This window comes from Perca flavescens, chromosome 5 (assembly GCF_004354835.1).
Source record: "Perca flavescens isolate YP-PL-M2 chromosome 5, PFLA_1.0, whole genome shotgun sequence".
Classification (NCBI taxonomy): Eukaryota; Metazoa; Chordata; class Actinopteri; order Perciformes; family Percidae; genus Perca; species Perca flavescens.
In genome coordinates, this window is record NC_041335.1 from 19,799,413 (window position 1) to 19,819,644 (window position 20,232).

A 20,232-nucleotide genomic window follows, 5' to 3' on the forward strand; every position below is an offset into this window, starting at 1 on the left:
TGGCCTGATTCTCCAAAGGGCACAATTTGTGAAATAAAAATAAAAAAAGAAATTGAATTCTATGATAGTTTTCAAATACTATAGAAACAATTTAAACCACAAATTATGACCATACTTTCAGGTTTTGTGTTTTGAAATCTATGCACAGAAATACTAATAGAAGGGTTGTAGGCGTTCTCCCTCACAAGTAAATGATCAACCCTCTTAGTCCTTTCAGGCCTGTGTGTGTTTTAGCAGTATCTAGGTCTTAAACTTTTCTTCATTTATGAAATGAAAAGATCAGATTAACACTTTGAGCAGACAAGTGACAAAGAAGTAGAAAATTTATTGCAGTATTTGTTCCACCAAAAGGGTATGGATCCCCTTTCCTCTTATTACTAGGGTGACCTAATACAACAAAATCTAAATTTACAAAATATCCTCCTGCAATAGGCCACATATACTGCATGCGTAGTTCGAAATAGAATAAATTATGTTCAGAGGACTCTGCCATTGTACAGCATGGACAAATAAAAGTGAACAAAAATAAAAATTCTTATTTTTTTTTCTTTTTTTCTTCTTTTTCCTTCAAATATCTAAAAGCTAAAAGGAAAAAAAACCATCAGGGTGCTAGTAGTATAATAAACTCCAAAAGACTTTAATAAGAACATCAAAAAGACTAATTTCCAACATTCACTTAAGGTTTTATTCTTTTTTTACAGCTTTTTCGTCTTCAGAGATATAAACATTTTAGTTTTTTGTTGTGTTAAACTATGATACAGTGGGAGTAGAAATGAGTGACTAGAATCTGCTGCACAACAGCGAAGGAGCTCCCACAACAATGTTGACAAAACATTTCCCTCCAGGTCTCTTTTCGGATAGCCTTTTTAAAGGATAATTTGGGTGAATTATTCCTTTAATGCCTTCTGGATTCTATCCTCTGCACTTATACACAAACAAAACGTGAGCAGTCCCTCTAATATAATAAGTCTTATGTTTTGTGTCATTTTCATTCTTGCAAGAATAACTCATGTAAAAGTATGTAGTGTCAAATATTCTTGCCCTCTTGGGTTTTCTTACAAAAATGAGGAAGGAGAGGAGGAGGGTAGGAATCCAGTGAAGTTTGGCTGTGTTGTTGGAGGTGGCAAGTTGAGGAGGAGGAGTAGGAGCAGGGAAGAGGAGGATTTTGATAAAGTAGAAATGGAGAAGGGGGACCAAAAAAAAGAAAAAAAAAAAAAAAAAAAAAAAAAAGAACACCACACGGGAGCCATTAGCTAGCCCCCCCTTCCCGCGCTGCATACATTGAGCGTAAAGTCTGTACTACTTTGTTGCTCAGTTTGTGGTTGCTGGTCAAGGCAATCTTCTTGTAAATGATGTCCGACTCCTTAATAGTGTCCACCCAAGGCACCTGTTTGCGGCCATCACGTTTCTTGGCATCTGCCCAGGGCCCCGAGTAGGAGCCAGCCATCCAGTGGATGCTATATCCATTGGAGGTCTTCTGGATGACTCGAGCTATTTGCGGCCGGTCCTTGTATTTCGGGCAGCAAAGGGCAATCACATCCATAGATTCCACTGTCTCACTCATACGGCCGGGGTCAGAGGAGTCACCAGCTCGCCTTGACTTTCGAGAGGACTGCAGAGAGGACAGAAGAAAAAAGGTTGCACTGTTTCTCCCCACATTGTTTAAATTGTATTTTAGAGCTAGTGTGTATGTCTATTGCTCTCACCCCTGGGGTCCTTTCGTCGTCACTATAATCGTCATCTGTCTCTGGCCCTGCCTGATTGCGCGGGCTGGGTCCTGACATGGGGCCGGAGCCTCCCAGTAGGGCATTTATGGCTTTGTTTCTGATGTTAGCGCTGGCAGACGCTTCTCCCTCCTCATCCTCCTCGTCTGGGTCCAGATGTTCCATCAGAACCTTGAACTATGCGGAGTGAAAAGACAAGAAACTAACATTGAGACGCAAGTTTCACACTCTACAACATTTAAACATCAACCTCAAAGAACCCAACAGGACAGAACAGAGTTTGGGTAACCATAAGAAACTAAGAGGTATTGAATGATTTGAAGGGGAAAACTCGAGCCAGTGGGGCCAGCCACGACAGTTAAGCCCAAGCAGATACAATGTAGATATAAGGGCTGGTCAAGCCGCCGAGTATCATCTCTTTGATTGGGTGAAAGTAGGAGATAAAGGCAGCCAGCTTAAAGTTAAATTGTGTGAGGGCAAGGCCTAGTTATAGGTCAACACATCATTTAACATGAAATACTGAACTTCCTTGAATGCTAACCCAATCTTGGCACATTTTACAGTGTAATGATAACTTTCTTCAGATAATTAGAAATAACTTTAGATTTAAATCCTGATTTAACTGTCCAGAAGTCCCAAAAACAGATTAACTGGCAATCTGTGATGTACATATAACATTGGCAATGAACGTTTGATATAGCTTCATTACTCACATCTAGGTACTGTCTGACAATGCGCTTCTTGACATCGTTTGTCAGTGTGGCTCGAGCCATGTTGTTGGAGATGAAGTCGATGGTTTGTCGTGGGTGGAAGTTAATGTTGCTTTTTCTGTTCACTGCCTTATCGTACACCTTGGCTGACTCTGTCGGAGAGTACTTCTGAATTTTTCTGTTGGAAGACAAAAAATGTTGCGTTACAGAGGTCATGGAATTCCCAATGTAGCTGAAGGTTTGAATTGCTCAAACTAATCCACACTGAGAAATTCAGATAGTATAGTCATTTAGATAAAGGCTGTATAGAAATTAAGATTATGTAGACCTTACCCGTCAGAGAATCCATATTGGTTCTTCAGATGCTGTTTGAGCACCAGCAGCAACAGGATGCCCTGGACAGAATTGGCGAAGTCCAAGAGACCTGTGGGATTGTCTGGGACGAGCCTCATTACTTTTTCCACATCTTCCAAATCCAAATCGTCCAGATCGGTTTCTGACTCGGAGCTCTCCGAGTCCGTAACAGGTTTTCTTGCCTTTTTAGGCCGCCGTACCACGCCGTCACTGTCACTGTTTTCTTCCTCATTGCTCCTTGGAGAACCGCAGTTCATCTTTTCCTCTTCATCCTCCCCATCTGACGTGTTCTTCCATTCCTTTACCTTTACCTTCTTCTCCTTACGCCTCGGCTCCTTTAGCAGAAGCTGGATGGGAGAAAATTATAAAAATCCATATAAATACAAATAACTATAAACGGAATTTGCTTTTGAAGATTTTTTTCAACCCCATTGGAGGGAACACATCACGCCCCCCCCATACATGCAAGCTACTTTTAAAAATGCTATCCTACCTCTTTGAAGGTTTGCAACAAGTTGCTGCCAGAAACAGACAGGGTGATGTCTATGTGATGCATAATGAAGAGAGGCTCCTCCTGGCTCTGGTATGGGAAACAGGCGAGGTTGTCTGCTACAAACAGCAGCATGTTTACTTCCGTCTTCTGCAGAAATAATGAAAAGAGGGGAAAAGCATGATTGAGAGTCAGTGCCTGGTACAATCTCTAATTGCACTTAGGGGTGGGCGATAGGGCTGAAAACTGTATCACGATATAAGTGTTTCATATCGGTCGATAACGATAATTGATATTTTTTAAGACCTATTTAAAATAAGGACCAGGAGAAAAATATATTAAATTTAAACATTTTTTTTTTTTAATTTAACATTCCTGATTATAATCCCCTCAGTTATAAAAGCAGAAATGTCAACACAACCATGGAAAACACTCAAATAATTAAAATGTAAACATCTAAACGTCTAAAATCACAATGAACACTTAACAATTATCATCTTAAAATTAAGTTGCAAAATTAAAGAATAAGTAAGAAATGCTTAATAAAGTGTAATAAAATGGTGCAAAATGTTAAATATAAGAAACCTGAAAAGAACTATTTTCTGCAGGTTTAGTGCTAGGTTGGTAACCTGGCTTCTGGACAGTGCTCAGCATGTCTGCCTCCGTTATTTCTTTGTAGCGTTTAGTAAGGCGCTGATGCAGAGTACCTCTCCATGGCGGTCTGCTGTTTGTGCGGTGTAGCAGCTGCAGATGTTGTTGGACGTTGCTGGCGAATACGGCTGTGCTCCAAAGTGTGAGCGCGGCTAAGGTGGTAAAACAAGTTTGTGGTAGTACCAGTGTTGGTGGGGACGACGGTCTGACAACATTGGTCTGTCTACGGTCAGACTTATAAAATCCCCAAAAACTGCCATACTGACTTTGTTTTATCAACAATTTCCTCGCTCGCTGCGGCACTCACTTTCCACTTATCACTCCACGCCGGTTCTGTTATTGAAGAACACGAGACAGCGATGTGGCGCAACCAAACTTGATACTGTTACATGATTGGCTGCTAGAATGTCACTCCCCACGTTGCTAGGTTACCAGAGAGTGAGTGCCGTTCATGCAACCAAACTTGCTTCACAACCTCTGGTTTCTTCTGATGAAGAAAAACAAGTTATCGAACGTTTTATCGACCGCATTTTCTATTGATATTGATTACGTGTCTATCGCGAGACATATCGTTATCGTTTTATCGCCCAGCCCTAGCACCGTTCGCTTATTAGAATTTTATCTATTCATACATGGTCAAAAATAACCTAGTCTTATTACATTAGCAAGACAGTAAAATAATTAGATTTCAATTCTTTCAACACCACAATGTTTGTCGTAACTTTATTAAAGGTATTGCTTTAAAGTTGAGTTGCCTGTATCCCTAAGGGTCATATTTAACACTTACACATTTTATTACATTTCGTGCCAAGACACACTGTTGGCCAAGTAGATTTTTACTTGGCATGTCGATAATGAGGATATACCACTTTACACTGAGCAGTGCCAAGGCGTGTTAAGATGAGTGCAGGTTTTTACTCACAGAACTGTCATCGAAGAGGTTCAGCAGTGAGATGAGGAACGCCCGCCGGTGCTGCCGGTTCCCCCGGATCATAGTGAAGAGGTGGGAGCAGAGTGCTGAGTGAGTCTCGTCCTGTCTGAAACCTCTTATGATGGTCCTACGAGACGACGCGATGGCCTGCTGCAGGTTGTATGACATCTTCATCCCAGCAACTGCTTTCATCTGTGAAAGAATGTTGAAAGAAAAGCGTTACACACTTAGCATTTCAGACAACTGTTGAGACAGCTGGTGGCATGAGAATGTGCCAATAAATAACATTTGTGTCACAGTATTTCTCCATCACTACAGAAGTGCCATTTACATTGTGAAAAAAGGAAAACTATTTCATGTAGAATCTGAATCTATGTTATGTAGAATCTGGTGTTGGTCTACTGGCTATTAATGGAGGAATAAAGTTCTACCACAAACCACCTCAGCAGTAAAGCAGCTATAGAACATGACTGTTTAACGTGATCTGCAGCTGCCCATTTTATACGATACTGCCATGGATACACTTTGTGTCTTTAATATATTTTAAAATCACATCAATATATGGGTCATCTCGCACATTCTACCACCGGCATTAAGATGTTGCTGGATGACTCAGTGATCGTATGTTGATCATTCTGTACTGGAGGTTATTAGGAGAGCACGGAAAGACTAAGCTGGAATTCCTTTTCCAGGTACAAATGGTTGAACTAGCTTAAGTCATCAAGTAATGAAGGCGAGTCATTACTTCAAAACTTGGCAACACAGAACACCGACTCACATGGATGAATCCTGTGTACTTCTTGTCAATCTCCACCAGCTGCTGATCCGATTTGTTCCTCATGCTGGGCTCTGGGTCTGTTCCCATAGCAATGAGGTAGGGTACACACTGCACAGACAAGACAAAAAAGAGGGGACGTCACATATGTACGTTCATTCTTCTGTTTATCAAAACTGTTCAATTGAAGTAAATGAGGGTTTAACTATACTAGAACACATTAAATAATGGTAATCTTTTAGGAGTTAGTTTTAGTCTTTAAGTATCACACACACGCAACCAACACACATAATGATGTTACCAAATGATGTTGATATTGATAAATGGGAGTTTAGGTTTATTTTGTATTCATTTCTAGAGGTGGGTGGTTTGACAGCTTCTGGCTCTCATGTCTTACCTGAACAGGATGGATGAGACCCTGGTTGAGTGTGAGAGCTATGACGTTGAGAGCAAAGTGCCGTACACTGGACTGGGTGTGGAAGAATGCCTCCAGCACCTGTTTAAGATAAAGCTGCATGATGGAGCTGCTCATCCCTGAAGAGATGTCTCCCATCTCCTTCAGATCCTCCTTTTTGGACAGTTTCTTCCCTGCAAGGTCACAAAATATGATGTGTTGCAGCAACTTTTACAGGCAAAATGTCAAAATATATATAATCAATTAATCACTATGCATTGTTGACGGTGCCATCAACAAAACCAGTATGCTGTCAAAGCATGTAACACTGGAGTGCTGAATCAAAAAGCTGTTAAAAGTACAGCAACAACCACAACTTTACTTACATTCTCTGTCTGCTTCCTGCATCCGCGTGTCCTCCTCTTGAAGGTATGTCTGGAGGTTTTTGAGGATCTGGATTTTGAGGTTGATGGAGGAGGCACTGTCAGCCAGGATGCCATTGTACAAGGTCTTCACCTCAGGCATAAACATCTGGCTGGGATGCATGATCACGAGGAAGCCTGAGGAAATAGAATAACGCAAAGCAAAGACATGTAAACAATGCATCTCCATCCACCTCACCAATACCTACTGGGGCAAGAACATCTAAAGATAGGTTTTTGCAAACAATAAATATGGTGACCTTTACATTTGTCAAAACTTATATTTAAAAATGGTGTTCTTGCCTAAGCCAATGATGGCTTTGGTCTTGACCTCCTCGTCCTCATGTTTGGTGAAGTATATCAGCAACTCCAGAACTTTCTCCTTGATCTCAACCTGTACACAACATACATGGACACATAGTTGTAAGATAGCATACATTAAAACATTTGTTATTAAATTACATTACATGTAATTTAGCTGATGCTTTTATCTAAAGCGACTTACTACATATGTCAGAGGTCACACACCTCTGGAGCAACTAGGGGTTAAGTGTCTTGCTCAGGGACACATTGGTTAATATATCGCAGTGGGAATTGAACCCAGATCTTGCACACCAAAGGAATGTGTCATATCCACTGCGCCATCACTACCCGTTATAGCAGCAACAAAGATGGTAAAGCAATGGCTTTGGTTTGACATCAAAGATATTTTCTCTAACTTTACTTATGACACTTTCTCAAGCAGTGGTTGTTTTCTTTCTGTGCCCAACAGCCAAAACTAATAATTGGACTTACAGTTGCAATCCATAGCTGTCCACAGCTTTAATTTCAAATTTTAAATATTATGACACATCAACCGCAATCCTACCTTGTTGGTGCCCTTGAACTCCTCCAGATCAAAATCAAAGTGCCGGGCCAGAGCGCCCACAGTGAAGAGCGATCGCAGCAGGAAAGGCTTGTTTGCTACCAATGTCGTGCTGTTAGGATCCTCCTGATGCTGAACCTTCAGCTTGTTAAGTGCGCCTAAAAAGAAAAGACAAAGACTTTAAAGTTCCAATTTTTATTTTATTTTTATTATTATTTGTTTTACTTAAAATTAGAGTGTACTCTCGTTTAAATTGATACATTGTTTGGAAAGTTGAAACATGCCATGTCTTGGAATGTGGTAAAGGTGACACTTTCAAGCTCAACACTGAAGATTTCTGTTGTTCTTGCAAAAACAGTGCATACACAATCAAAGTTGCTAACTGTATATCTCACCATAGAATCTGTTAAAGCAAGCCCAGACAAACTTATAGTTGTGTGTGACTTTGTTGACAACAGCTCCAAGACAGCTCACACAGTGCTGGACCACCTAGAGAAAAGGAAGGAAGACCATCATGTCATATCTATAACACTGATTACACTTCACTTTCATTTCACAGAGCAAACCTGGTTCTACAATGGTGTACCCAATATAAATTTCTAAAAAGCCACTGCCACGCACCGTCATGCCGTATTTGATGATGAGTTTCATGAGGTCTTCCTCGATGGTGGCAAGGAAAGTTTCACTGGGGTGCTCCATCAGAGGTACCACAAGCTCCAAGATCTTTGCCACGTTACAGATGACCATGAAGTCATTGGAAGACTGCAGGGGAAACAATATACCAATAATTACAGGGAAGCTCTGATAGATCAGGTAGCTATAGTGACTCGACTGGTGGTCCTTAAATTCACCAAACAGAAAAATCATTGCAAAATTGTCTTTTCACTGCTCAATCCAATCTGGGGATTAGGCCATTCATTCTTTATGTTAATTCCTCCACACATGTAAAGCACCATTAATTACGCAATACGGTATAAGTATTTCCTTAACACTTCCACAGTAACAAAATGGATTTAGTGTGCAAAACTTACGTTACACTTTGTGGTCAGGTAGGGTTGCATGGTCATTGCATGTTTGACCATGAGCTGAGCTCTGATCTTGCTGAATAAGTACAAGGTGGTGATACACGCCACTAGCCGTGTTGAGTTTACACCTTTGTTCTCTACAGAGGAAAGAGTGACATACATTCATTCTAATTTTAATAGTATAATAATTCAAAATCAAACTTACTATAGAGCTTTGATTAACTCAACTAGAAGTATAGACAGTGGTTTAAAAGAAAATCAACATCTGCCGCATGGCCCAGTTTGAGTTGGTGTCAAATGATAAACTTGCATACCTGAAAGAGACTCCTCGTATTTGAGGATGTGCTCTACCAGATTGTCAACTAGCTGAACACAGGCCTTTTTTGCTGGTTTATAAGATGCATCCTCTTCAGACTTGAGAAGCTAGAACAAGAGAGACAATGTTCATTTTAAAAAGGTTTTAAACACTGATATATTTCCCACCAGGTGAAGCCCCAACACATGAATCAAATGCTTACATTCTGAAGAAGCTGCTCAAACCAGTCATAGCCGGTGTCTCGACACGCTGAAACCTGAACAAGAAATTTTTGTTGAGATGTATTTTTTATTACTGGATACAAAATAAACCTGGCAATTCAGTTAAACCTACCACATCAGTGATGTTGAGGATCTTTCTGGTCATGCTTTCCTTGTCATGGGCTGGAGTCGGAGTAAACCACAACTTCTGGAATGTCTCGTTCACCAATTTCTATAAACAGCAAGTTCACATGTCATTAGGTTGGCTCTATACTGCGTACAAATATGTTAAATGCTTTGTGATGAACATATTGCAATACAGAGAGATTTATCTAAAAAGAGTCATGTTAAATAAATAGAATACTAATGATTGAAGAATGGAAGACATATCTTTATCTTTATTTCACTTAAACTGTGAAGAGACAAAAGGTGCAGTTGATCCATACCTTGATGCCTTCCTCATCATTGACCCTGCGGATCATCCTCACACACATCTCAGTAACCTTACTGAAAGTTGGCTGCTCCAGACAGATGTCTCGGAGGATCTTGATCACCCGTTTTCTCACGCTGATACCAGTGTCCTGTGCACCAAAAAGAAGTTCAAATCATAAAGGCATTGCAATGTTCTGCAAGCATTACATCAAAAACAAGGCTTTTGTTTTCATATACAAAACAAACAACTGCATGGGGTGCGGTAGCATTTTTCTGCCAATAGGTGGCAGCATAAGACTGTAATGAAGAGTGAACTTCTCATGAACCCTCCTGAGCATTTCCATGACAACTGGCACAACAATTTCAATGCCTTCACTTCTCATATGCTGAGTACAAAGAATGAGCACAAAGCTTGTGGGTTGACTGCATTTCAATATTGATGGCTCATATTACCACGTCGATCACAATGATCTGTGTTAATCCTAGACTGCATGCTGCTAATAAGCTGACTCTTTATTTAATTATTATTTTCATCATGTATAAGCAAACTTAAAATTTCTCCAAACTCAATCCATCCAGTGCTTTCTTTCCCATTAAAACTCAGTGCCCAGAAAAAATAACCTCTGTGACCCAGTAGAAGAAGATGTCCCGCTCGTTGCATTTGCATACGTGTTAAACAGGTGCACGCAACAGCAGCTCCATTTCCACACTAGTTTGGCACTAAGGTTTTAAAGTGTAAAACATATTGTGGGAGCCAGGGAGAAAGTTATTTTTCCTATGTGACAATCGTACAGGTGTACAATGAACGGAACCACAACTGAAAGATACCTCATCAAAAAGCTTGCTATGTAGGAGGCTGTTGATACATTTACAAGGGAGACATAATTATCAACTGCCAGTGCACTGTATAATGGCTAAGACCACATCATGTTGTTGCCAGTATGGACAAACAGCAGGATATGTCCTTGTCAATGGACTGGCAATGGCCTGGAAAATGTTCTGTTCTGATAAATAATAATAGTTCCAATTGTAGCATCACAATGGCGCCGAAATGCATGGGCACAGCATGCATGGTTGGTGGTGAGCGTGTGGTTGTTTGAGGACCATTGAACACACATCAATACCTATATATCAGCATTTGATGACCATGGGCATACCAGAAATTCATTGCAAACAATATTGATGCAGTTATCAGTAAAACTATCATGTGTACAGTTCATATGGGGATTGTAAGACCTCACAACGGAATAATGTATCTACAATGAATCTGATTGGGCAACTTACCAGTATCCTCTCTATGAGCATGTCATAGTACTGCTCTGTGAGTTGGGGTCTGCTGAGCACAAATTTGCCCAGCAGCTCTACAGCTGCCTCTCGCACACTGGTAGAGTTGTCCATCAAACGACCATGGACGCCTCGCTGCATGTCGGACTGCAGAAGTGGAGAAGAGTGTCCGTATATAGCACGGGAAGAAAGACAACACGATAACTTGCATTCACAACAGAATAGCATAGGACAGAATTAGAAAGTACATTTTGACAGAGCAATTGTGTGTGCAATTCAGACATGACAAATTTTCTTTGCAAACACGGATCCTAACATACCCTTGCCAGTATGCTGGGGTCCACAGCCACAACCTCAGACAAACATTTCATGGCTTTAGTCCTTACAGCGATGGCACTTTCCCCGAGGACTCGCAAGATCTATAAAAAAAAAAATAATAAAATAAATGCACCAACAGTTAACAAAACAAAGAAACCAGTGAGCCCTAATATTACCTGTATTATACTGTATGAACGACTTATACATTATTTTATGTAGCTGCTGTAATTCATTAAAAACACAAAAGATACTTATGGTAAGATCTTACCTGTGTTAAATAAATATCAAAGCTCTGGGCGAACGGCCTCATGGAGGCCAAATAACGCACAATCAGACAGGAGTCCTCATAGTCCACAGTGTCAGAGTTCATTCTGGAGAGAAGGGCAAAAAGGACAAATGTTATAGGATTATACAGTCACAACACGGACAGTGAAACTCTAGCTGAAAGGCAGCTATGACCAAAAAAAAAAAAAAAAAAAAAAAAAAGAAATCAGAGAAATAGGTTTAAATAGGTCAATAAGTTATGTGATATGTAGTACATTAATGAGACCGTCACAAATTCTTACTTCAAGGTGGCGAAATGAGCCGGCGTGGTCTTTATGATGTTGCGGAGGAACTTCTTGCGCTTCTCAGCACGCTGCATAATTTCACCGGTGGTCTCCATCTCCTTGGCATGTTGTGGTCCGTCCGATGAGTCCTCATCCTTCGGGTTCTGGTTCCGCATGGACTTCTCAGCCTCTGTGGTTGCGTCCCGGAACCACTGGGCAACGTAGAACTTTCTAGCAAACTAGAGGACAAAGTAGGGCTGCACAATTAATCGAATATTAATCACGATTTTGGCTTCCCACAATGAAATGAAGATGACCGACTAAGATATTGACGCTTAAAACCCATGCTCCGCTAATAGAAAACTCATGAAATCAAATCAAGGACTCAGCCAGCCAGTGCCAGCAGTTGCATTGCGCATGGTCGTTGACTGCGTTTACCTTCATTTAAATCGCCTGAAAAAGACACCAGGCTGCTACAGTATAACCATACAGACCTCTGCAGCAGTAATTGTTCATTTCCTACACTGCACTGTAACTTTTATTCTGTTAAATGTGTCTTATTCTATTTTAGCTGTTTTTATGTTTTTAATTGCTCTTTAATGAAAAGCACTTTGGATTGCCTTGTTGCTGAACTGTGATAGACAAATAAAGCTGCCTTGCCTTACACACATCAGAATGCTTGGTTATAACTTGATCCAGCCAGAAATTTCTCCGTTCACAGCTGAGATGGACGGCATAGGGTAGCAGTGTTTCACTTTATAAATTAGCCTAGCGGACTTTTCCTCCACTCGTAGCTTAATCACGACAGAACACCATGGTGAATTTTAGCCTGCATGCAAGTTTTAAAATTATTGAAACAGAGCAGCTAATATTGGTAGCAAGAGCAACAAGTTAGCAAGTTAGACTGCCGAGTCTGCACACACACCGTATCGTGTGTGTGCGTGAGGAGACAAACACAACTGTAAATGACAGCAAAACACAACAAAGACTCACACTGAGCTAAAATGGAAACACTGTGCTACAAGATCATACTTTTCTGTTTAATTAAAGGCATTCATTTTTTTAGGATTTGGTTATTCTACAGTATAAAAAAAAAAAAAAAAAAAAAAAAAAAAAAAAAAAAGATTATCCAAAACCAAAAACTTACCTAATAAACAAATATCCGAATAGCCAAATGTTTGGGTCCAGCCCTACTTATTTTAATGCAAATATGTGTTTTAAGTCACCAGTTGCACAGCCAGTATAATGTAAACTTACCACCAGTGAGGCGTCGGTCTCAGCACTCTCTTCTAAATAGTCCAGTAGAGCCTTCTGCAGCTGCTGGGTCTCATCATTACCTTGAGACTATATAATCAGAGAGAGATGGATCACAAAAAGAATTGTTTTGCTTGTTCCATTTAACTTATTTGTGTCACTATAAACTTCAATTTATATGTTCAAGAGACAGTGAGGTCATCAAATGTGAAGTTGTTATTCTACCTCTTGCAGGATTCGATCAATTGATCTCTGGTCCATCTTGCTGGTGACGGCGTCCTTCCTCAGACGGGCAGCCACTGTGCCCAGGTAGTCCAGAGATGCTACTCTCAGAGCCATCTCTGTCTGCTTATTACTGAACTGGTGTACCTGATGGGAGCAGACAGAGCAAAAAAGAAATTAAGAATTTTACACTTTAGACCAAGATTGACTTTCACTTGCACACTCAAAGAGAAAGAACCCATCTTACCACTGCATTAGTGCATTTCACTTTCTACAGTAGTGCATCTTTAAGTGTTTAAATATTTGACTGCCACAAATTAAAAAGTAATTCTGTTGATGGCAGGTCAAAAACTAGTGATATAAACATGTCTTAGGACTAAATTAGAAATTCAAAGAATACATGAGACCATAGGATGTCTTTTCCAAATAATAATGTAATAACTTGCAACATCTTAACATGTTTTTTTTTTTGTCGTCAAAAGATGCTTTGCCCTCCTATTATTCTGAATGATTTATTCTTAACTTAAGCGCAAATAGTTGCATTTTCAGTTTAAAGAAAGAGCTCTGTCATACTAACCAGTAGTCTACCAAGTAAACTGAGCAGCAGCTCTGCAGCAGGCCACTCTGGTTTGTTTACTGTGGAGAGCAGGTCCTGTACAAAGTTCTCAAACAACGGCCGGTAATCTTCTTCTCCCTGCTTACTGCCACACCTGAGGACGGGGGAAAGAAGAAGAAGGTGGAAGAGAAGAAAAAGGGAAAATAGTAGGAAAGAATGGAAACCATAGTGAAGAAACATTAATTGGCAGCAGGCCAAAGGGGCGAAGCGTCATACAGCCACCAGATAATGAAGACAGAGAAAGTTCAAATGTGTAAGGCTAACAAGCCGGCACTAAATCCACCAAACAAAACAAAAAATCGATTCACATTCGAATTGCGATTCAAGCTCTACCGATTCAAAATAGATTCATAGAATTCCAAAAATCAATTAATATTTTGTAATTAATTTTTTTTTTAATTAAATGAAAAATGTTTACTTTTTTTTAATTGTATGTCTACTGCAACCACATGGGAAAAGTAACTACATTTACATACTGTGAATTATTTTGTTTTTTTAAATCAAGAAATCGTTTTTGAATCGAAAACCGATTTTGAATCGAATCCTGAGCCTGAAAATCGATATTGAATCGTGACATTTTCTGAATCGTGCACCCCTACAGAAAAGTGTTGTGAGTACTTGACAGGCATAGAGCAATTTTGACAAGTAGGTCCATAAATTGTTTGCATCTCGTGCAATACCCAGCATGCACATGGGTAAACGGATGGTGGTGGTTTGATACATATTTCTGTTGGCTGCATCAGGAATAACAAACTGGGGCAGTAATGCACGTGACATGGCGCAATGCTCCAAAAGAGAAAAAGTAGTAGTTCTTCAGCTTTTTTTCTTCTGCATTAGTCTGCACTGTCGCATGGTAATAAATACGTAAGGTGACAGCTTCAGGGCAATGCAACTTTCTTATTAAAAAAGAACTATTTGAAGGCAATACAAAATGGAATGGTAATTACTTTTTGAGGAAGACTGAGAGGAAGTTCTGTGCTGTTCTCATTGCCGTCTCATAGGAGTTGGTTATCAACACATCTTGATCCACCTAAATAGAAGAAAAAAAGACTTGTGAGCATGTTTGAATGCGTTTGTATTTGTATAAATTGTATGTTTGCTTGCGTGGTGGTTTTGAGCGTCTGCTTGCTGTCCTACCTTGCTGTCGTACTCGTCAAACATGTCCTTGTCGTTGGGGAGGTGGACCACACACTGGATCAGCTGCAGCACCAGAGCCGTCACCATTTGGATGTACAATGGCTCTCCATCCTGGTCTGAGCTGTTCAGCCTAAGGACACAAGAGGCAAGGATACATGATCAGTTATTATTATGGGTATTACACAGGAAAATAATGGACTTAGTAGGTTTGAGAACACAATTGTGAAATCTTCACCTCTGCTTCAACTATTATTTTATAATAAAAAATTTATAATAAAACCTTTAATTTGATGCCTTTTCCTTGCAACACCTAATGGCTATAAATCAACGTGAATTAACATAAAACAAGTTACCGGAAATTCCTGAGAGAGCGTTTGCTTGTTGGCAGTCTGGCCAAAGAGGTGAAGATCTCCTCCAAGATCAGCTGCCGATGCTTCTCATAACGTGAGAACACCTGGAGACAGAAAATAAAGGTGGATATTCTCTACCTTTATAGTTTTGTAGAACAGTAAAAACACACGAAAGGATAATATACCAAGAAATGTACACAAAAGTCAGAAGGAGCCATTTAACTGTAAAAAACTGCAATGTAGTATTCCGTATAATGCGACCCAATAAGATCGCAAGCAGTCTTTTTAGATAAACACTAAATTTCTATAAATTTTTTAGACAGAGAGAAAAAAAATAAACGCAGACTTACTGCTGTAACTAGTTTAATGGCACACAGCTGCAGCTCACTGACATTCTCCACAAAGAACGGAGTGATTCCCATAGAAGAAACCTGGTAAAAAAAAAAAAAAAAAAAAAAAAGGAATGACATGAATCAGCATCTGGTTTGTGCTGCAATTTTTGACTTGATAAACAGAACTGCAGTCTATCACTGTGAATACTTTTCGTTTTTACCTGGAGGATGGTTGTGTCTGTAAGTAGCTGGATCTCTAGGAGCTCAGACATGTTGCTGACAATGTCACACACTTTGTTGTACAACATGACAATCACACGCTGCTTGTGTGTGGAGCATTTTGCACGCTTTGCCTTGGAGCTTAACAGGCCACCTAGATGAACAAGAGTAATAACCCTGTAAATCCTTTTCAAAGTGTTTTGATCACGAACCATGATTTTATATACTAAAAAAACATTTTCTGTTTCTGTTAATCAAAAAAAGAAATGTGTAATATGTTGGCCCTCTGTTAAATTAAACTTCACTTGAATGACTCGGTCGTGTATCATAAGAGAGCTAACAGCTTTATAAACACATTTCTTAAATGTAATCCAGGGAGTCATGCTTGATCTTATTACAGCTGTAATTTCTGCTACAGGTCATACCATTTGTGCTTAAAGTATACTTCCATGCAGAAGTCTATAAAGTCAGTCATTTTTATGTAATAACCTGATGATAATTTCCAGACACCAGGGATTAATTACAGGCAGGCTTGTCCATCTCTCAGCTTAGTTCTTGGAGTTTTATGAATAAAACTGACAGAAGATTCTCACACAATAATTTTAAAACTTATCAATTTAGTTTCACTGAGATCACAGCCCAGGCACACATAAAATGAATTAAACAAATGAAATGAAGCTCCTTTTCTTTATGCTAACCTCCATGAGGGTCTACCCTGTAGACTGGGTCGTATTGTGGATACAGTGTGTTCTGAAGATGATACTTGGTATATTGTAGCACCCGCTCTATGACGTCTTCTATGTAGACAGCCTTCGGCATGTGTGATGAGGTCATGATGTTAAGCGCCGTCAGACAGGCGTCTGCTGACTTTGTGACTCTCTCCATTATCAGGTCTCTCCAAAGTTTCTCCTCATCTTCAGCATCATGGTCCTGAGGTTAGAAAGGAAAATAATGTGACTTACAGGAATAAACTACTATCATTTTTTATTAAATTTTGCAAAGAAATCTTTTGTAGCATTTTAACAATTAATTTTCTACTTTTGCTGCCAGTGGGTATCTTTTGATTTTCCTACATTAATACTCCATGGATTTCTGTAGTACATCACAAAATTGGCATGTTAGTTAAATACTACTAAAAGAAGAATATTCAACACAGAAAGAGGGAGGAAGGGAGCTCACATGGCTCATCATGGTGGAGAGCTTGGACCCATCCTGGATATTCTTCTCCAGTATGTTCAGCAGCTTCACCAGCTTGTCTGACGGGATCTACAACAACAGGGACATTTATTTAGTCCTAAATCTGAAACAGCACCACACATCCACGACAGTCCAACTTCCTTTGTACTAATATACTATATTCAGTACCCTGCTGGAGATGCCCATGGCCTTAATCTTGGCAGACTCGCTGCCCAGCTCATTCAACTGGTGTTTACCAAGCAGAAATTCTTGGGGTATCTCATCATCATCTGCCGCTGGAAAACACAAAAGAAATCACAATAAAATACAGTGAGGTTACTGCATTTGGATTTTCAAAATTGACAAAACCTGTCAGCACTGATTTTTATTTCATCCTTTCAGACCGCCAGATCTTCGGTCTCGCGCGTGCGCAGGTCGAGTATTTATATCAACAAAGTCACATGTGACCTCGGGATGACCCCGCTAAGGTATTAAGTTCCGGTGGCATCCACAAACTGTGACCAAGAACTTCGGCAGTCATCCAGGATTCATAGACCCGTAGTTACATTCGTAACATTCAATTTACCCATGGTAGTGAAATCCACATCCTCCAGGTTATCCAGTATGTTGTCAATGCTCGCCAAGAACCTCTTGAATGTCGACGAGTCCATCAACTCTTCTTGGGTCAGCTTGGGTTCATATGCTTTCCGTTTCTTCTGCTTCTCCTTCATCTTCATTTTTCTGGCAACTGAGTGAGAAAAATGTCATCTTAATTTGTTATTGCCATTTGTTTTGTTTTTAATGTGTGTTGCAGATACCCAACACTCTCTACAAGTTTGTTATTTTAGTTAACTGGCAAGTACAATATAAATGGATGCATTTCCTTTAATGTTTCTAATCTGTGATGTCATGTAATTGATATAGTTTTCTGTATATATATATAAAAGAACATAACTTCACAATCTAATGTGGCATTAGATTTAACTGCGGAGACCAAACAAAGCAGCTCTATCAATGTCAAACACAAAAGTTAAAAAAGCATAAATGGAAATGCTGCGACAGGTGACTTGAATACAGACTTTCACTCATGCTGGGTGGAGGTGAATGTTCCTCGGAGGAGTCTCGGTAGCGGCTCCCTGAGCCTCGTCGGCTGTCCCGTTGCCCGCTTTTCCGATGATCCCCTGAACCCCGCCGTTCCCTTTCTTCCATATCCCAGGACCTGTCTTTGTCTCGGCGCTGCCGCTTCCTTGCAGCTTTAGAGATTAGGAATAAAAATAATAATAATCAGGCCCTATAATCTAAAAAAATAAATCTATACCAAAGCAACACTAACTCCTCAAAATAGTAGATGTGCTTTCAATCCCATTACATTGTTTTATTAAACTTTTTATGTGGGAAAACCAAGTTAAACTAAATATGAATCATAACAAAGTATGTTTACATACTTTAAAAAACGTGTCTGGAGTGGGACTTTAAATATAAAAATATTTCTGTGTAGGAATGTTCAAAAATAGTCATCTCAACAGGCATTCATTTAGGGTCATTACATTTTAAGAATATTTATCAAAGCAAATGACCAAACCTTGTGAAAAGATTAGCAGCAAGAAAAAACGAGAACAGAATAGACTCACATTCTCCATTTGCGTCGAAGTCTTCATCCGAGCTGACCTCAGCGTATTTGGGCTTCTCATTTACAGTGCTTCGTTTCCTCTTGTTCACCTTTACCCTTTCACACAGGGGCATGGTTGACTCAATCTCTGCCAGCAGTTCTGGGGGCAGCTCCTTCAGAACTGCCGGGTCCATACCACCTGAAAATGTGACAATATAATTTTCAAGTTATTAACAAAAAGGTAATTCTGTTTATTATTTAAGTAGATGGGGGAAAAAAATGTACTGAGTGAGTGAAAAAAATGCTGTAAAGTTATTTTGATGAAATGAGCAAAACAGCTTGCAGTTCAACAGCTTCTTGTTCTTACTTTTTCCAGACTTCCCTGAGGAGATCCTGTTCTTTCCAGACTTGCTGTGCCGTATGATCCTCTGGATCTGGTCGACAGAGAGCTTTTTCAGAACCACTACAGGCTTGGGCCTATTCTCAAAGTCCTTCACCAAACCAAGCCTCTCCAGTTTAACTTTGGGCTGTCCCCACATCTCACTTTCATTTGACCCACTGCCATCCTTATCACGTTTGATCTGAAAACAAACAAACAAAAAAACAGAAATAAGTCAAGAAAGCCCTCTAAGTTTGTCAAGTTTGAGGTTCAAACTCCAATAAAATTCACACTTTAAAGTTTCGTACAGAGAAACATGAGCTATGTTTACAAAAAAGAAAACCATGTAAGATAATAAAATTTAAACAATGGATCAAACTGATTGACATGAGATTAATGATTTTGATTTGATGTGAGTTTACAGTATGTTCTGATAACAAGACTTAAAGCAACAATCCACCATTTTTCATTATCTCCATGTTTTAAATTGCAGGAGTAATGGTCAGTACATGGTACATTGTCAAACTGCAGAGCCAAGGTAGCAACTCCCCCAGCCACTGGGAGCGATGGGCCAAAATGGGAGATTTTGGATGTGGATGTTTTACCCGTCAACTAGCCAAAGACAAGAAATGTGATGTACGATATGTAATCCTTCCTTACTGTCTGAAAGTAAATAATTAGTTCATGGCAAGCAAACATTAGCAAAAGTATTTGTACTTCATAAAAAAAGCAATTAAGAGCCATTATGTTTAAATCAAACATCCATCCATCATGTTGTTAATTCATAAGTTAAGTCGTCATGTAACAGTTATCATGAGCACAATGTTATTGACTTTTAGCATCCTCCAATTATGTGTTGAGAATTTACATTTCTCAGACTGATTTATTCCAACCAATTCCAGCACAGGGGAGTCCTAACTCCTTAGCCAATGCAATACTTTGTATCACATCGCAAACACCACTGACAACCTCAAAATATTTAATATATAATCAAAAACATTGCTTAGCCCTGCTAAGAAGAATAGAGTGAAAGTCTACTAGTTACTGTGATCCCTTTTCAATGTTCCTGACCTATGCCAGTAGCCTCGTAACTGATCAGTTAGAGCTATATTTCCATCCTCCAGAGGCTGCACAGCTGGTTTAGTCCTACCAGGATGACCCTTAACCACTTCTATGGCAACCTCAACTACAAACCAGGTAAACAGACACATTTTCAGTTAGCATGCCATTCATTGCTGGTATGCTGGGTGGGTGATTAGCTACAAACTTTGACTGCAACATTAAACAACTGGCAGCGTAACCTTGTTTGATTGGGTGCTAAATTTGGCTACCATGTAGTGGCTGCTAACACAACTATACTACTTTGTTCCGCATTTCAACCATTCCTTTCTAGTAGCGCAAAAGAAGCTATTGCATACAATCCATTTAAACTGTCTAAACTGTCTTGTGTAACACAAAAAACTACCATGTACAAATTGGCTGAGCACACTACTGTTGTG

At 39.7% G+C, this 20,232-nt stretch overlaps 1 protein-coding gene across 1 annotated transcript in view; it reads right to left on the reverse strand.

Moving 5' to 3' along the window:
- Window positions 1–727: 727 nt before the first annotated feature.
- The window catches only part of nipbla (NIPBL cohesin loading factor a), a 34,694-nt gene continuing 15,189 nt past the window's right edge, over window positions 728–20,232 (reverse strand). The window contains exons 13-49 of the mRNA XM_028577316.1: window positions 18,722–18,935; window positions 18,377–18,553; window positions 17,825–17,998; window positions 17,332–17,493; window positions 16,935–17,041; window positions 16,749–16,835; window positions 16,268–16,499; window positions 15,572–15,723; window positions 15,369–15,449; window positions 15,022–15,122; window positions 14,669–14,798; window positions 14,479–14,561; window positions 13,493–13,625; window positions 12,919–13,062; window positions 12,697–12,783; window positions 11,458–11,678; window positions 11,160–11,262; window positions 10,894–10,992; window positions 10,574–10,720; window positions 9,304–9,438; window positions 8,991–9,089; window positions 8,860–8,913; window positions 8,656–8,764; window positions 8,348–8,478; window positions 7,938–8,078; window positions 7,712–7,805; window positions 7,320–7,474; window positions 6,755–6,845; window positions 6,416–6,589; window positions 6,033–6,223; window positions 5,639–5,746; window positions 4,852–5,052; window positions 3,282–3,428; window positions 2,768–3,135; window positions 2,438–2,612; window positions 1,707–1,901; window positions 728–1,612 (exon numbers count right to left, since the gene is read on the reverse strand). Of these exons, the coding sequence (XP_028433117.1) occupies window positions 1,250–1,612; window positions 1,707–1,901; window positions 2,438–2,612; window positions 2,768–3,135; window positions 3,282–3,428; window positions 4,852–5,052; window positions 5,639–5,746; window positions 6,033–6,223; window positions 6,416–6,589; window positions 6,755–6,845; window positions 7,320–7,474; window positions 7,712–7,805; window positions 7,938–8,078; window positions 8,348–8,478; window positions 8,656–8,764; window positions 8,860–8,913; window positions 8,991–9,089; window positions 9,304–9,438; window positions 10,574–10,720; window positions 10,894–10,992; window positions 11,160–11,262; window positions 11,458–11,678; window positions 12,697–12,783; window positions 12,919–13,062; window positions 13,493–13,625; window positions 14,479–14,561; window positions 14,669–14,798; window positions 15,022–15,122; window positions 15,369–15,449; window positions 15,572–15,723; window positions 16,268–16,499; window positions 16,749–16,835; window positions 16,935–17,041; window positions 17,332–17,493; window positions 17,825–17,998; window positions 18,377–18,553; window positions 18,722–18,935 (5,565 nt within the window). The 3' untranslated portion in view covers window positions 728–1,249. The remainder of the gene's footprint in view (window positions 1,613–1,706; window positions 1,902–2,437; window positions 2,613–2,767; window positions 3,136–3,281; window positions 3,429–4,851; window positions 5,053–5,638; window positions 5,747–6,032; window positions 6,224–6,415; window positions 6,590–6,754; window positions 6,846–7,319; window positions 7,475–7,711; window positions 7,806–7,937; window positions 8,079–8,347; window positions 8,479–8,655; window positions 8,765–8,859; window positions 8,914–8,990; window positions 9,090–9,303; window positions 9,439–10,573; window positions 10,721–10,893; window positions 10,993–11,159; window positions 11,263–11,457; window positions 11,679–12,696; window positions 12,784–12,918; window positions 13,063–13,492; window positions 13,626–14,478; window positions 14,562–14,668; window positions 14,799–15,021; window positions 15,123–15,368; window positions 15,450–15,571; window positions 15,724–16,267; window positions 16,500–16,748; window positions 16,836–16,934; window positions 17,042–17,331; window positions 17,494–17,824; window positions 17,999–18,376; window positions 18,554–18,721; window positions 18,936–20,232) is intronic.